Source organism: Hirundo rustica, chromosome 2, assembly GCF_015227805.2.
Source record: "Hirundo rustica isolate bHirRus1 chromosome 2, bHirRus1.pri.v3, whole genome shotgun sequence".
In the NCBI taxonomy this organism is placed as follows: Eukaryota; Metazoa; Chordata; class Aves; order Passeriformes; family Hirundinidae; genus Hirundo; species Hirundo rustica.
In genome coordinates this window covers 31,593,394-31,608,855 of record NC_053451.1, presented here as the reverse complement: position 1 = coordinate 31,608,855, position 15,462 = coordinate 31,593,394, and the positions used below count along the sequence as shown (strand labels likewise).

The window sequence follows — 15,462 nt, the reverse complement described above, 5'->3', positions numbered from 1 at the left end:
CCCAAGCACACCTCCCGGACCTCTCACCGGAGTATCCCTCCCGCATCCCTCACTCACCCCGAGCGTTCCTCCCGCATCTCTCACGCCGAGCATCCCTCCTGCGTCCCTCACGCACCTCCCGACGACTCCTCCCGCATCCCTTCCCCTGAGCATCCCTCCTACATCCCGAGCGCAGACCTCCGCTCCCGCACCACCGCCCCAGCATCCGATCCCCCCGCTCCTGCGACCACCGCAACCCCCGACCATTCCCTCCCGCCCGCCCCGCCTTACCTCCGGCCGGGGCCGGGATGCGGCGTGGCCGGCGGCGAGCCGCAGTCCCGGGGCAGCGCTGCGCAGGGCCGAGGGCGGCGGCGAAACTACATCTCCCAGCGGGCCGGGCCGAGCCGTGCCGGGCCGTGCCGGGAGCGCCGCGCCCCCCGCTTCCTCCGCCTCCCGGCCGGCGGCGGAGCTCGGCGGCTGGAGGGGGCGCAGGTGGGTCCCCGGCGGGGCTGGGGGCGTGGGGAGGGCCGGGGGCACCCCCAGCGGAATTCCCCGGGGCGGGAAGGGGGAGGGAAACTGAGGCACGGGGAGGAAGCGGGGACTGGTGGCCGGGAGCCGCGCAGCTGGTCCGCTGTGGGATGCGGGAAGGAGGGGTGAGCCCCTTCTGAAGGGGAATTTGGAGTTATTTTTTTCCGCATTTTTAGCTGATTTGGTAGTGTGAGCGCCTGGCTGTATAGGGAGGAGCCGTATCTGCGATTGTCGGTAACAGGGTCGTGTTCAGCGTCACTCTGCAAACTTCGCACATTCCCCTGCCCCCTTCCAACGAAACATCTCCGAAATTTCAGTGTTCACAGCGAATGCAAGCCCTGTATTTCCACACCTGGGACGTGCAGCCAGCTGGGTCCAGCCGGGCGATGGGCATCATATCTGACCTCTAGAGGGTCTGAGTGGTGCCTGCCTCGTTAGTGGGTTTCTGAGTGGGCTTTGCTGTGGTGCAGCAGCATCCACGCTGGGAATTAGCCGCCCTCTAATTGCAGGGATGCTCTGGAAGCAGTGGTGTCGGTGGGAGGTGAGGTGGGAACTGGATTATTGAACCAGCCAGTGTCCATCAAGCAGGCGGTGGGCTACCACGTGTGCCGTGAAGTTGTTCAGGGACAAAATAAAGTGGTCCTTGAAGGAAATAAAGAGTACCTGGAAGATACTCCAGGCATGCCAAGTGATACTTAAATGGATGCTGGGACGGAACATTGAAAGTCGGTGAAAACTTCTACCAGAGCTGGCATTAAATGGGTATATTGGACTGTACAAAGGGTTGGTTCCATCAGCTTGGAAGGAAAAGTGGTGCCTAGTGCCCTGAGACCCCAGGCAGGCTCCTTTCTGGCAGGCGGTGGCAGTGCCCTCCTGACTACCTGCACTGCCCACCCAGCAGCCCCTGAGCCTGCGGGTGTTGAAGGTCACACCAGGAGAGCGCTGAGCCCCGCAGCACTTCGGCTTTTATTCTCCGGACCTGGCTGTAGCCGCATCCCTGTGGCTCTGCATTCCCTCTCCCCCTCCATCTTGTCGTCAGCCGTTCTCCTTCAGCAGCACTTAACCTGCTTTCCGTTCTCCTGCTCCCTGCTGTGTGGTTGCTGCTTTTGTTCCTCCACTCTCAGGAGGAACCTGACCTTTGCTTTATATCGCTCCTTGCTTTTACTACCTGGGCACCAGCTCCATTTCCCTACCTCTGCCTCCCTACCCCTTCTCTTTCTGCATAAATTCAGCATCTGCAGAGAGCCTACGCGAAGCCTCCTGCATTCAGCCGCATCCCTAAGCAAGCAGCCCAGGAGATGCTCAAGGGCGTGGAGGCGCAGGTTTGGAAAGGGATGAACACGCACCATCGCACCCACAGCAAACGGGGGCTGTTCCCAAACTCCCGTCCACGCTTTCCCATCCCTCATGCGGCTCGCTGGCACAAGAGCGTTTCTGTGCATGACAAAGCAGGGTCAGAAGGTTAAATATCAGTGAAACATAAGGAACTGGCGGATAAGCGGCTGCGCTCCGAAGGTGGGCAGTCAGTACGTCTGTCTCCCGGCATTGCCGCCGCCGGCAGTTCCATGGCGATAAGGGAGAGGAGGGGTGACCCGTCGCTTCCTGCCTCACGCCTGCTGGGAATTCGAGTCTCTTCCCGGAGCTCGTCACCACGTTCCCCGTGCCAGCCTCGGGGTGAGCGGCCTTTCCCCAAACGCCTGCTGGAAATTTCCAGAGGCACCGCAGCAGTCCCGAGACAAAAAGCTGCTGTGCCCCCACCCCGCAGGGGCTTCATTTTGGGATCTATTGCTCCTGGCAGGCACGCCATGCTCTGCTTCACCGACTGAATTTAAGGCTCTTACTGCTGCTCAGTTGGAAGGGCTCATATTAAGTAAGCGTCCAAAATCAGGTGGGTCTGTTCTGCAGCGATGGGAAAACATGGGATTTCCTCTCTAAGATTACCATAAATACGCATATAGGGTGCAGAGAAGCGTGAATTGCGAATGTTTAATCTTCTATAGGAAAGGATGAGCTAAGTGAATGTGCATCAAGAATATATATGAAGGGAGGGGCGAGTCTGTCCTTGTAAAGGATTTTGTCCAAGATTCTTCCTAAAACTCAGCTCTCATTGTGGCTACTGCCTGCTGAAAGTTGGGTAAGTGGTCAGTTGAGGTGTGATTTGTTTGGGTTTTTTTAAACCCTTAAATGCTGTGGGGGTTTTTTGTTGTTGTTTCTGCCCTCCCCGTTTAGTTAGCTTATTATGATCTTTTTTATCTTGTCTTTCATGAGGTGACTTCTGAGCTTCAAACTGCCTTGTGTGTGGCCCCCATAACACAGAAAGGCAGGAGCTTGTAGGGTTTGGATTTCCTCCATGAGGTTGTCCCCTTGAGAAGGGACAAGGCACAGAACTGTTCTGCAGGTTGAGTTACAGCAGAGTGCCATGGGCTTGGCTGTGTCCAGGTCTGAGTTCCCAACTTTATGAGGGTTTGTTTGTTTGTTTCCTCAGGGCTCAGGTGCTTTGTAGAAACTGGAATTTTTACCTCAGACCAAAACGTGTATTTCAGTAAGATTGGGTGGAGCAAAGTGATACATGCCAGGTGTGGGCAAAACCCAAAGCACAACGAGCTTCACGCAGGAAGGAGCATCTTTGCCTGATTATGTGTTCACAGTTAATATGCTCTAATGGAGCAGTCTGGAGCCCCATCCTGCAACAACCATCTTTTGCTGAATCCCATTTAAAGTCTCAAGCAGCCATACAGGTGCCCAGCTCTTTCTTTTTTCATACTTCCTTTTGAGCTGAAATCAATCCTGCCCCTCCCGAGGCAGAATTACTTCCTATAAAGCACTACCTGATCTGTCTCTTGTAACATTTGTCTACTTGATGTGGCTTTCACCAGCCCTCTTGGGCAGTACTCAAAAAGCCAGAGAGGTTTTTAGTCTGGCTGCTCTTCCTGATGCTTAGCAGAAATGGTCCCTGGCTTGCTTTAATTCTGTTGCCACTTAGGCATCATTCATTGCATCAGCCTAAATAATTAATTTCCTCTTTTTAAAATTTTTTTTCTTTTTCCTGTGTGTATATTTTGCGGTTCATTGTTAGTCCTCAGCTATTTCTTGCAGCAGCTGCACATGCTTTACTGTCTTAAATATAGATTTTCCAAGTTTTGGTTGTGGAGGGATATTTCACAGGTGAGCTATTGAAGGCTACACGATAAAATGCAATATTTTAGATGTAAGATTAGGAGGCGCTGGTACAGAGAATCTGTGGCTGCCCTGTTCCTGGCAGTGTTCAAGGCCAGGTTGGACAGGACTTGGAGCAGCCTCATCTAGTGAAAGGTGTCCCTGCCCATGAGGCTGGAACAAGACAATCTTTAGGGTCCAACCCAACCCATTCTATAATGTGTGATGCCATGAAATTAAAACCATGAAAACAATGACTTTGTAAATGGCCATGTATTACTGCATCTTGCAGCAAAAACTCTATTTCTGTAACAGCATGTGTTAACTCATATATCAGGGGATGCTACAATTTTAATGCCTTTAATACCATGTGTAAGGGCTTCAGAGGCCCTAAGCAGCTTGTGAGGTGGGTTTTGGAAACTATAACAACTCAACATGATCCTCTTCAACCAAATTATAGATTGCTCTTGCTTTGCTGCTCTGTGTTTAATTAATCTCATTAATTAAATCCCCTGAAGGACACTAGGATCAGCCAGTTCTCCACATCTTGGACATTCCCTCTGAAATCCAGAAGGATTGATTCACTTTCCTTCCCTGACATTTTTAAAGTGAAATGTGTGTTGGCAATCAGTTTCTTTCCCAATGAAAATCCTGTTTAAAATTGTCTATAGTTACGTATTTTTAGTATATATAGAGAGAGCTATAGCTGTCTCTCAACAACCATTCTATTAAGCTGCATTCTTTCTGCTAAAAAGGATAGATTACAGCTGTATGCATTTTTCAGTGATTAAAAACATAGTATATATTTCTGCCATTTGTTTACATTTTACTTACATTGGCAATTTATGACTGATTTTTTTTGTGGTTGTTTGTGTGTTTGTTTTGGGGTTTTTTTTTTTTTGGGTTTTTTTTTGTTTTTTTTTTTAATAATTACTGTACACTTGTGGGGTTTTGCCAAGTGGTGAAACAGACACTCAGTTAAATTATGTATACAGAGTTTTATTTATTAGTTAATTAAAGCCCTCTTAAATATGGTGAATACAGGAGAGGGGAAATAAGCTTATCAAAAGCTGTTATACATTCAAAATTATTATGAAGCAAAGTGGTATGGTAATGATAGTTCTAAATACGTGAAGGCATTGTTCAGTGAAAACAGTTAGCTTTTGTCATTTTGCATACTTGCATACCTTCCTGCTGTGTCAACCTCCATCGTTCTCCGTCATTTGAACGAGTTATTTGCTGAACTAAACTCATGGGATAGAGGGTTATTACAGAAATGTTCTCTACGCAGCTGTTGAGGGTGCTCCTAGGTGGAAAACCCAAATTAAAATTTACAAGCTGTGGTCAGCTGAAATGCTTAGATGCTCAAACAACAGCTTTGGTTCAAGGGTTTGACTTTTTCATAAAGCTGATGACTGCACTGCTGCTTTCCCTCAATTTACATCATGGGATAAGATCATGACTTTAAATCAAAGGTAGACTTCCCCCCCACCCCCCCCCCATGATATTAAAAGAGGTATTTAAATACAAGTTGCTCTTAGAAGCACAAAATAAATCTTACGTTCATCAGCCAAACTTGCACCTTCAGCTGTCAAATTAGATCTCTAGCTGACCTGATTTGAGTAAATTTTGAATGCTGCTTGGGGAGGAGCTTTACTGTACACAAAAGACTTTACTGTAATCCTCTGCTTGCAAGAACCATAACCCAGTTTGTACTTCTCTTTGGTGACTGCAGGTTATAAAATCATACAGAGAATGGCTTGGGTTGGAAGGGACCGTAAAGATCATCTAGTTCCAGCCCACCCCCTGCCCTGGGCAGGGACACCTTCCACTGGACCAGTCCAAGATCAGATGTTCTTGGTAACTCCTCTTTGTGGAAGTCTCACCAAGAAGAAGTGGTGCATTCTTGGACAACCTTTATATTGCATTAGCAAAGCACCCAGGCTTGAAAAATCATGCTGGGGGCTGCAAATAGCGGTTGAATGATTAAAGAGAGAAAACTTACAACCCATTTCATTTCAATTGTTACAGGTTTATGAAAATCAGTTTTTCATAAACAAGTTTTTAGGGGGAAAAAGCAGCAAAGACTGACTTTCCTCGGCTACTGTCGAGTATGTTGGTTGGTCAATGCATTAAGTCCAGGTTGATGATAAATCCAGTAGACATTTGTGCTCATTTTGTGCTCACATTTTTGGGTCTTCTGAGGTTCCCAGACTATCAAATTCATCTTCATACTGTGAGGATATAAACCTCTAAGAAATGGGATGAATTAGGCAAAAGAAGACAATTAGGAAAGACAGCTGAGGAATAGTTATCTTCCAGTCTTATCCATGGGCAAGATGTTTGCATTGTTAAATGTTTAAAATTTAACATTTTGCAGGTTCAAATGGGCAGGTTCAAAATCAGAGCAGGCTGGTATCCTGGGAGAGCGAAATCCAGTCTGTATGGATCTTAAGAATGCGAATAGCCATAAGCAGAATGTGCTGCCCAGGGCATGTATCTGAGCAGTGCCCAGAGGTGGGAGAGAGCAGATCCCACACTGGGCTGAGAGAGGCTGCCAATCTCCATGCTACTCTTCCAGCTCCAGAGCTAAGGCTTGGTTAGATTTCTGATGCTGTTGCAGCCAGCACAAATACGGTCTTCAGCTTCAGAGAGCTCATGTTACTGCCATATTTTGCTGGAAACCTCCCTTTTGGACTGCTGATCAGAAAAGTTTCAGGTGATTTAAATGTTTTCTGTTCAGGCTGGACCAAGTCTGCCTCTCATTCAGGCTATCAGTGAGGTTTTGGGTCAGACTAAACCTAGCATGGATGATGAGTTTGAAATGAAGATCTGTATCTTTGGGCTGCATGGTGGTATTTGGACCAGGAGCTCTGCCAAGTGAAGCCTTGTCACAGACAGCTCAAGGGAAACCCCTTGCTCTGTGTCTGGCCAATGCTGGCCAGACACTGAAAGCATGAGAAAAAAACTCTGATGGTGTAGATAAGCAGGCTTGGCCTCAAGAATCTGAAAGCTTCATCTATGAAGGAAGAATAGGTTGTTTAGTCTACAGCAGCTTGAAGGGCAGCAGAGGTGGGAGGCAATGAACACGGCTTTTAGAGTCTCTATCAGTCCTGCTTCTACAAGCTGTATTATTTGAAGAGAGGTATGGGGAAGCTTCTGTTTGATGAAATGTGAAAAAAAGTAAAACCCATTTTAGGCTGCTTTTGTGAATGCCTGATTGTTCTTGTAGCAATGCTTCTGCAGACATATTGCTAGCCCTTGGGGGAAAGAATCCGTGGCAGCCACTCGTGCTACAGAATTAGATCAGTTGAAGCCTCCACATGATCAGGTTTAAACAGCTCTTGACTCTAAATTGGGTTGAAGTCTTCAAGAGTGGGAAGTATGCTGAGACTAGGTGTCAAGGGGAGTTCAGCACTGGAACAGATAGTTTTTCTCGGGAGTATATTTGGCTGAGGTTAGTCACAAGGATGGTCTGTGGCCATGGATGCATGTGTTGTTGTGTTGGCCTACACGTGCATCTTTATTTGTCAGTTTTGCTGGATGCATGGGACTAAGGGATATACAGGGAGAGCGCTCTAGAATTAGAGATCTGCATCTTTCCATTATTGTGCAGTGGGATATAGACTGTGTGGCAAGGGCTGAAGAACAAAGTGGAATGTTAGTCTTAAACAACAAGTTAAAGACAGGCTCTCCTTTGACCTGTTAATTAACTGCCTTAGGCTGGGCCAGTTTTTCTTAGCAAAATGTGCTGCTGTCTAGAGTTGTATTTGTTTTAGAATTCCATTAGCACTATTATCTGGGGTTTAGCAGTCATAAAAGAATTTATATTCCAGCACAGATGACCTTCTCCCTATCTGCATTTTGCTGTGACTCCAGAGCTGATAATAGTGGGTAGTGTCTATGATTATTCTGTTACTAGTTAGGAAAATGCCTGCACTTAAGTTCAATTTTAAGGGAGCTGTTTGGCAGCTTTCTGTTGAATGACTGTAGTTACTACAGCAAGAGCTGCCTCCTGCCTCTGTAAGCAAACACTGGTGGGTTTCCTGCTGAACTGTTGATTGATTTCGATTCAGCAAACAAGAAAAAACAGATTTGCAGGTCCTCAGGTAGCAGGACTGATGGCCTGCCTGCACAAGACAGCTGAGCTGAACTGCAGTGGCGAGAGCTGCACAGCTCCTTCTTTTCCCTTGGCCCAGCCCTGGCATTGGTCCAGTTCTGACATAGAGCAAAGCATGCTGAATAGAAAACATTGGGTTTTCTCCCGAGACGGGCTCACTGTGGGATCAGATGAGTGCCAGAGGTGGCATAAGGGAGGAGGATGGTATGGTGGAGGGCGAGGGGAGGTCATGCGTGCCCCTTCCTAAGGCTTAACTGCATCTTAAAATCTCATCCTTAGTTCATGTCAGCTGATGGCTGAGGCTCTGCATGGAAATGATGTGGAAATGATGAAACTGGAATATGGCACCAAATAATTAGAAAATGTTTTCTAGGGTAAAGCACATTGGAAGGAGAAAGCTTGTTTTGCTGGGTTTTTTTGTTGTTTTTTTTAATGAAAGGATCCACAGATTGTCATGTGCTTACGGCAGTAAGTGCTGTCTGGCTCCCTGCTATGCTGACTGCACTCAGACATGCGTCAGAGGATTCTGCTGAACTGCTTTGTTACTTTAATCATATCTTCAAACACTATGGAAGGTGTTGGGTCATGTCCAGTTCTTGTCCTGTCCTTCTTTGCCCCCTCTAAATTCTCTGTAAGGGAAATTAGATCATACAAGCCCAGAACACTACTTTGAAGTTACCCCTCATTGTATATATTGGTGGGAGAGATTCACTTTTAGCATAATTGTAAAGTTTTGGAAGCCTCATGATTTCTGGCACTAAACTGAATTAAACAAACTCCTGTTCAAGTCTGTTAGGAGAAAAAAAAATCCTTATGCTTGTTCTCAAGATACAACCTCAAAAAATAATTCCTCACTTCTAATTTCTATGGTGAATTCTTGCCATGTGGTTACCCTTATATATTTAGGACTATTTTTCTCTGTAGTTTAACCTTTCAAAAAGATTAATGCAACTAAATGTGCGGTGTTGGATTTTTTTTTTCTTCCTTAGAATTAGTCCCAGCACCGTGATTTTTCCATCATGTCAGAACCTATCACGCTCAATGTTGGAGGAAAACTCTATACCACCTCTCTGTCCACTCTGACTAGCTTTCCAGACTCCATGCTGGGGGCCATGTTTAGTGGGAAGATCCCAACCAAGAAGGACAGCCAAGGTAACTGCTTTATTGACAGAGATGGCAAAATCTTCCGCTATATCCTGAACTTCTTACGAACTTCTCACTTGGACCTCCCTGAAGATTTTCAGGAAATGGGCTTACTGCGGCGGGAAGTAGATTTTTATCAAATTCAGCCCTTGATTGAGGCCTTGCAGGAGAAGGAGGTAGAGCTTTCTAAAGCAGAGAAAAATGCCATGCTCAACATCACCCTCGATCAGAAGACCCAGACCGTTCACTTCACTGTCCGAGAAGCACCCCAGATTTACAGCCTGTCTTCCTCCAACATGGAAGTGTTCAGTGCTCATATCTTCTCCACATCGTGCCTGTTCCTGAAGCTTCTTGGTTCCAAACTGTACTACTGTTTCAATGGAAACCTTTCCTCAATATCCAGTTACCTGCAGGACCCCAACCACTTGACCTTAGATTGGGTTGCGAGTGTGGAAGGCCTTCCCGAAGAGGAGTACACCAGGCAGAACTTGAAGAGACTCTGGGTGGTGCCAGATAATAAGCAGATCAATAGTTTCCAGGTGTTTGTGGAAGAAGTGCTGAAAATAGCCATGAGTGATGGTTTCTGCATAGATTCTGCTCATCCACATACTTCAGATTTCATGAATAATAAGATTATTCGCCTAATTCGGTACAAGTAGGAATGGCTGTTTGTTGTGGTGCCAGCATGGAGATAACACGGGTTAAGTGTTTGCCTTTAAAACACACTTACAGCCTAATTCAGAATCATGCTTATCTGGATTAAGAGTCACTAACAAGGAGATGATTTTCCTTTAATGTACTTACCAATACAACCTTTCAGAATGTGTCCATATTCCAGACAGAAGCAGTATTGTCTAGCACCTGAATTAAGGACTGGCTCTGTCTCTGCCTCTGACCTGCTGTACAGTTCTGGGGGAAACCACTTAACTTCTGTCCTCTTTACGTTTTCCAGTTGGAAAATGAGTGATCCTTAACCTGTACTGCCAGGGGCTGCGAGGGTTCGGTGACCGTGGTTTGGAATGTGTCTGGAGAACGGATGCAGTGAAAGATACCATGGAGCTGCAGTGCGGCAGGCAGCCCTAGGAGCACGTTTGCCATGTCTCGCTGTATCACCTGTGCAGAGCATTCAAGAAGCTTGTTTGGATCCGTGGAGAAGAAGCCTTCCCACATGCACTCAGTACAGCTGTAAAGGATGGTGCAAGTTGCAAATTAGTAAGAGATCCCATCTCTTTGGGTTCAACAAAGCATTTCTGTCACCCTGTGAAGCTGATTTGGGTTTTCTTCTGAACCCTGTGAGGAAGCCCCTGCTTTATTGTGCTTTCAGGGAAGCCCTGTTGGAATAATGTGACTGGCAAGGAAGCCATAGAAAAGGGAATGGTGTTATTACAAACCAGGAAGATTAAACCTTTACTTTTACATTCCAAATGCATCTGAGACAACTAGTCCTTTTCTTTCTCTTACAATGTTAATATTTGTCTGGAGCATGCTGCTGAAACTTTCTAAGGTGAAGACAGATTTTGAGGCAGAGGCCTCCAAACATCTTCTAAACATTTGAGCCTCTTTTGGGCATATCTCCCTTCAGCAGTGCCTGGAATGCATGGGATGCTCCTGGGTAGGATGGATTTCATTTGAAAGGACAACTCTCACCAGGTTACACCTAGTATTTTTCATAGCAAAAACAGAGGGTCATTTTTCCTATCCTGGTTCATTGAGCCTTTTTTGGTTTAATGTCTTTGTGAAATGGTCAGGTCACTAAAAGAATTTTACCCGCTTGCTTGGCTTCAGTGTCAGCTTGCCAGAGGGAAGGCAGTGGGAAACCAGAGGTCAAACTCTTCCCTACACACCTGGTCTGTGCTGTAATGAAGATCATAACTCACTAGCTGCATGTTGTCTCTAAACATCATTTGTGCCACATTCAAGATGGTTCTTTCTCAGCTAATTATGTTTAAAAGTATCTTAACTGTATTTCCCTGACCAGATTGCTATGAGTGCATGAGAGGCCCTCTGGAACCTTTTCAGGTGTCTTTAATGAGATAGAAGGGAAAATGCAATAACGAAGTTTTGCATTTCAGAGTTTCAGTGCTTCCAAAGGTTTCTAGCACAGGGCTGTGAAGCTCAGTACTATGCATGTTCTTGTTTCCCAAAGTAACTCCTCTGTTTGTTACATTAAGCTGACCTGTGATCAAGCTTAAAGAAGCTTTTTTTTTTTTTTTTTTTTTTTTTTTTTTCCCCTTGTAAAAAACCAGTGTGATCAATATATTTCTACTGTCCCAAACTGTGACTGCATCAACAACACAAATCAGCATGCTGGTAGGTAAAATGCACATTCTGCAGCTGTTACAAACCACTGCCCTTTTTCTGACTTGGTGCTAAACCAGCATGATACACGTGGGACCATGTTGTCAGAAAGCACTGATTGGGCTTGAAGCCCTCAGAACTACTAAGTGTGGCAAATTTTGTGTATTTTGAGGATTGTACACAGGATTTTGTGGCCAAATTCCAGTTTGAGTCACCATGTTCTATATTTAGTTGCATTAGGAAGAACTTTTGTTTTTTCCCATCCCAGTCCTGAATTACAAAGCATGAGTTGGCCAGTCATCTGCACACTGACAGGGATGATCTGTGCTGGTAATATGATTATGATCTATAAAATGAACCCTCTTTCATCAAAATTTTGACTTGAAACAGATCTGCTGTTGCTGACTTTGTGATAACAGAGATTTTGGGGACTGTTGACGGTATTTCCCTTTAACCCACACCCTTGAGAGTAGATTTTATATGATCTGTAACTGGAGCTCTTGTATGTCATGATTAAAATAATACTCACCAGTAGGAATTTGTTTCCTCTCAGCTTGAGTTTAGCCAAAGGTAAGAGCAGTGGGCTTAGATCTCATTTGGAAGGGTGGAGTGTGTAAAGTCTGACCTACACCCTTCTGTTCCAGCAAAATAAAATATTCCATGGGAGAGTTGAATTACTACTGCTTGCTTTTTTTTTTTTTTTTTTTTTTTTTTTTTTTTTGTGAAAGGCAAGTAAGAGGAGGCTGTAAAAGGAGAGAACTGGACCCAGATCTTCACCTGGAGTGCTTTAAGCAAAAGATGAACAAATTGAATACACATTTATTTGTACTCATGCAGCCAAGTCAGTAAAAGGTACAGCTGGCCCCAGATCTCTGTCATTTGTTAACAGACAGTGAGATGCAAAATATCTCTCTTTTATATATGTAGATGGATGCAATTTCCAACCAGTACAAAGGCATGAGTGAAGCCATACTTTGGGAGGAACAGAAAAACTTGAGGTACCTCAAACTTGCTAAGCACCATGAACATCCTTAAGTATGAGATACTATTTATATTGGAGATGGGTGGTTAAGTGAATCACTTGTGATTGCAGTCAAACATATGTTCTACAAACGCAGCTGCTATTTCAAACTCCACACTAAGCTCAATTTATAGCTGCTCCCGAATTCTGCAGTCTGTGAGTTACGATATAATGACTGTTTATAGGAATGTTCTCTCTCCAGAGCATTTGTTTGCATTTCATCTGAATAGCTGGTTTTTGTTTACCTTCTTTTTCTGGGCCCTGGAGGTGTAACTTGCTTTTGTTTACCAGTCAACAGCTCTGATAATGATTCTTCTCAAGAGTTTTCCTGAATTAAAAGAGAAACAAACATGCACAAAGCTATACTAAGTATAGCACAACCCCATTACTAGTTAAGAAAAACACTTGGCATTTATTAGCAGTACCATCTAAAAATTATTTCACTGTTGAGTGGAATATTCACTCTCAGAACAAACATTTTTATTCCTGGAAAGGGTCTAGTGACATTTTCTTCCCTTAAAGTTTTGTGTCTGTTTTCTTCTACATCTTGGTGCATAACTCCTGATTCTGCCATGTGGCTGTCTCCCTCAATACCTTAGTGTACAAAATGAGGCCAAACCCTGCAATATTTTTTTTTTTCCCCCCCTAAATGACCACTGAATAGAGTGTTCAGTACTGTTAGAGGAGAAGAATACCAGAGTTAGGGCAGATGATAAACAAGATTTTAGCTGTAGTTTAATGGCATTCTCAGATCTGGACATGTGCATAACATGGTGGTATTTCTTACATGGCAAAAAGGCTACTACAAAACACCTCAATGGACTTCAGAAATAATCACTCGTGAATTTCTTTACATGTTTTTAGGCTTGGTATCTCTTAAATATCAACAATGTCCAGTTACAATGATGAGACTGAAATTGTATATAGATAATAAGAGATATTTTTATATGGTTTATACAGCCGTTAAAGGCTGGGAGGAGTTGATGGGAGGAGTGTTTGTTTCTGCAGACAGTGGTAAAGAAATAAAAGAAGTAGTTGTAAAAAGTTAGATCTGAAAGAATTCACATTAACAAGAAATCCAGGATTTAGAAGGGAGAGAATAAAAAATATCTTGATGTGTTCAAGAAAAAGAACCCCAGCAAGATAACAATGGAGACAAAGATTTTGCTACAAGAGTCTGATTAGAATGATTCACTGGTCCTTTCCAGTTTTAATCTCCTATTATGCACTTTAAATATGGGTCATGCCAAGACTTACGCTAGTAGCTTCTCGGGAACAGGCAGCTCTGCTTCAATTTGCATGTGCTTCAAATCACCAAACATTTGCACTGCTGTACTTAGAACTTTATAACTGGGTTGTTGAGTATAAATTGCTCCTCGTGTTCACTGGCAGCAAATGTCTGCAGTCAATCAGATTTATTCCCAGGAATAAAAGGCAAGGTGGAAAGGCTGATGGAGTCTGTATATAATGTTGGTGGTAGTGATAAATACTGCCTTCAGCCACAGACTGTGGAAAATTAGTCTAGGATCTTCTGATACTTCACAGGTTAATGGAGAAGTTATGAAGAAGACTCCTCTGGGCAGTTTTATTTTCACCCCATCCTGTAGAACTTGGTGCCACTGCTCAGAATTTCAGTGTATTTTGAAACATTCTGCATCCACCTGCTGACGGACACAAACATGCAGGGTACAAGCAGTTCTAATATGGGGCACTCCTAGTAACAGTCTTGTATGTGAATTAGTACAGGCAGTCACAGATAAACTGCAAGGGCTGATTGTGTCTAAATATCCAGATCAAGCTCACAGGTTCACTTGGGAATAACAGAAGGAATGTTTTCCCTGTGAACTCAGGAAAAAAAAAAAAAAAAGAGCTATAGGTGAGGACTGTATCTAATAATTTCTCCTCATCCTCTTGGCATTCCCCTCAGTATTTTCATACTCCAGCCCCTAATTGCAGCATTTTCCCATTGATCAGAATTTGGAGCCCAACTCAGTAAAAGTCATGCTTTTGAAGCAAGTGTTTGAAAAGTGTGAAAAGATGGTCTTTATTGCTTACCACCTTCACAGAGGGTCTCTAGGGCTATCAGATTTAAAAATCTGATTGCATTCCTCTGCTTGTAACTCTTTCTGTGAACTGTTACTAATATGTATTTTAGAAAGCACTAAATAAAATGAGAATGAAGCAGGAGGTGCTCTGCCTGACATACTTCTTGAGAAAAAAAGCATGAGTGATTCTTGCTGCACCTGTAGCTTTCCCTTTCTCTAACCATTGCCTCCTTGTAATGCTTACCTCGACCTGTCAGTGGCTAGGAATTGCAAGAAGCTCCCCAGGAATTAGTGCAGTTGTGGAAAACTTGGATGAACAAGCCATTGTAAATAATCAAAAGCATTTAAAATGCATTTGGTCATTTATGTTTCGAACATTTATAAACAGAGGATTTGTTTTTCCAGTGAGAACCCTTCTTAAACCCTGGTGCTTTACTGCTGTTAGATTTGTCTCTAGCTTCTGAGCTTGAGCAAACCATAATACATTGCTGCTGTACAGTAAAATAAAAATTGAACATGTTAACTGTACGATTCCATGCAGCTCCTACAAGGTACTATTGCAAGACAGATGAAGGTTTGCTATAAAAGGAGCTAAAAAGGCATCAGTCTTTATGCATCCACCCTTACAGGCTGGCAGGAAGGTATTAAAAAAAAAAAAATGAGCCTGTTCCTCTGAAAGAGCACTTTGTACCTGGAAGCTGACTGGGACACCAGGAACACCAGGTGGGGGGGATGGCACCTCCTGGAGCAGAGCTAAGCTGGTGTGCTCCGAAGCAGCTCTGCCCAGGGGAGGTTGGGCGGCCTCACAGCTCACCCACACTCACTGCCAGGCACGCTTCCTCCTCCTCCGCGCTCAGCCCGAGCTTCCCTGTCGCAGTCTCAGGTGCTGGATTACTGAAAGTAAACAGTAATAGCCTGGTACAGCGGCAGGTCAGCTCAAGCTGGGTGTCTTCACAGATGGACACTCCACAAAAAGGTCCCTGAGCTTTTATACCCTCAGGCCATTCTTCTCGCGCCTCTTGATCCAATGGTGATTTTTGGTCTCAGGTGTTCTCTTATTGGATTCCTGATCTGCGTTCGTGCAGGCTAATCATTAACCGTTTCCTGTGCCAGTGCCTGGCCACCTTCGCAGCAAACAATTTCTGATACCTGACCTAAATTTCCTCTTCTCC

The 15,462-nt window shown here is 44.6% G+C and overlaps 1 protein-coding gene and 1 long non-coding RNA gene across 4 annotated transcripts; one reads left to right on the top strand and one right to left on the bottom strand.

Annotated features, from left to right (window-relative positions):
- The first annotated feature begins 401 nt into the window (after positions 1–401).
- Positions 402–12,108, top strand: KCTD21 (potassium channel tetramerization domain containing 21). Of its 3 annotated transcripts, XM_040056785.2 has the most exons (3): positions 2,141–2,181; positions 2,306–2,395; positions 8,773–12,108. In XM_040056785.2, the coding sequence occupies exon 3, from the start codon at positions 8,803–8,805 to the stop codon at positions 9,583–9,585; it is 783 nt and encodes a 260-aa protein (XP_039912719.1). In that variant the 5' UTR covers positions 2,141–2,181; positions 2,306–2,395; positions 8,773–8,802; the 3' UTR covers positions 9,586–12,108. The 3 variants fall into 3 exon arrangements, with proteins under 3 accessions (XP_039912720.1, XP_039912718.1, XP_039912719.1); XM_040056786.2 differs by lacking the exons at positions 2,141–2,181; positions 2,306–2,395 and adding an exon at positions 402–471; XM_040056784.2 differs by having other exon boundaries at positions 2,078–2,395.
- LOC120749411 (uncharacterized) lies at positions 12,057–15,455 on the bottom strand. Its single transcript, XR_005699650.2, has 3 exons — positions 14,982–15,455; positions 13,503–13,906; positions 12,057–12,573 (listed from the first exon to the last, which is right to left on the bottom strand). It is a non-coding gene; the product is annotated as an uncharacterized LOC120749411 (long non-coding RNA).
- Between the last annotated feature and the right edge of the window lie 7 nt (positions 15,456–15,462).